This window comes from Acanthisitta chloris, unplaced genomic scaffold (genome assembly GCF_000695815.1).
Source record: "Acanthisitta chloris isolate BGI_N310 unplaced genomic scaffold, ASM69581v1 scaffold2535, whole genome shotgun sequence".
Taxonomy (NCBI): domain Eukaryota; kingdom Metazoa; phylum Chordata; class Aves; order Passeriformes; family Acanthisittidae; genus Acanthisitta; species Acanthisitta chloris.
In genome coordinates this window covers 66865-68350 of record NW_008672952.1, presented here as the reverse complement: position 1 = coordinate 68350, position 1486 = coordinate 66865, and the positions used below count along the sequence as shown (strand labels likewise).

The following is a 1486-nucleotide window of genomic DNA, read 5'->3' as shown; positions in this document are numbered from 1 at the left end:
TGCTGGGGATCTTTGAAAGCAGTAAAAATAGAAGGAAGTTAGTCCTAGATCCACTTGAGTTCTCATGTTTTGAATGGGAAATTTTTCAATAGGTGATTCCCCCCCCCCAATCCCACTAATAAACAATTTATCTGTAACTTTCTTTGCATTGATGTCACCAGAAAACACCTAGTTTAGATAAAACCCTGTACCTAGGATGTTATGCCAGGAAGTTTTCATTCTGTCATTCTGCAGCCTGACAGCTTCCTGGTTTGTTAATGTGGTGTTCAGTGTGAGTTGTGTTAACACTATGTATGTGTCCAGTCAAGGCAGTGATGCAGCAGAAGAGCAGTCGTCCCCCTGTCCCAATTTCCAATGCCACCAAGCGCAGTTTCATGGCCAGCCCTGCCGGCACCAGCCCAGCAGACCTGCAGCCCTCAGCCCAGGCAGCCCCTGAAGCCTGCAGCAGGTACTACCTGCACCCCGAGGAGCCTGACTACCTGTAAGTCTGTCCTGTGCTGTTTTATCTTCAGTTCATGCCTCTGTTTGGATAACCTAGGGATTTGTGCTGCTAAAGGTTCTGGTTTTGCTACAAACTGAGTGAATTTGAGTTGGTATTTAAAATAGTCATAAAATCATAGAACCAACAGGGTTGGAAAAGACCTCCAAGATCATCAACTCCAGCTCTCCCGTGGTTACTGGACCATGGCACTAAGTGCCACATCCAGTCTCACCTAAAACCTTCCAAGGATGGTGAATCCTCCACCTCTCGAGTTTAGATACTAGGAAGAAATTCCTCCCTGTGAGGTGCTGAGGCACTGGCACAGATTGCCCAGAGAGGCTGTGGCTGCTCCATCCCTGGGAGTGTTCCAGGCCAGGTTGGATGGGGCTTGGAGCAACCTGGGCTGGGGGAAGGTGTCCCTGCCCAGGGCAGGAGGTGGCACTGGATGAGCTTTAAGGTCCTTCCAACCCAAACAAGTCAGTGTTTATATGAAAACAAATAGGGTTTAATGAACAAGGTGAATGTTAAGGTTATTCAACTGGTCTAAATTTGATGGCAGCCACTAAGTTATTTCAGCCTTCACTTTGTCTCTAATTTATTGTTTACATAAGCACCATTTTACATCTGTCTTCAGAACCAGTTTGATTTCAGGTAGTAGCTTTACTTTTGTATTGGTGCATGTGAAAGCATTTTATAAAATGAGTAATGTTACATTTTAGAGAGGATGAGGGTAGCTGTTACCAGTGTAGCTTCACAGCTGTGTATTTTTTCTCATGATAGAGAAGAAATTCCTGGTAGTAATGAATTTTTGTTTTTCTGCATTAGTGGCAAAGGAGGAAGCCCTGCCTTCAGCCCTTCCCATCCACTGCTGCCTCTGAGACAGAAGCAACAGAAATCTTTACAGGGTGAAGACAGCCCTGGTAAGGCCACCTGGAATTTGCATTTTGACAGGTAGTGACCACCAATGTCAGTAAAAGAATGAATAAAAATAAAAGCACATTTATA

The 1486-nt window shown here is 44.8% G+C and overlaps 1 protein-coding gene across 1 annotated transcript in view; it reads left to right on the top strand.

Moving 5' to 3' along the window:
* Positions 1-1486, top strand: part of CAMSAP1 (calmodulin regulated spectrin-associated protein 1) — a gene marked incomplete at its 5' end in the record, with an annotated part of 15739 nt that overhangs the window by 6813 nt on the left and 7440 nt on the right. The window contains 2 exons of the mRNA XM_009074700.1: positions 304-481; positions 1307-1401. Of these exons, the coding sequence (XP_009072948.1) occupies positions 304-481; positions 1307-1401 (273 nt within the window). The remainder of the gene's footprint in view (positions 1-303; positions 482-1306; positions 1402-1486) is intronic.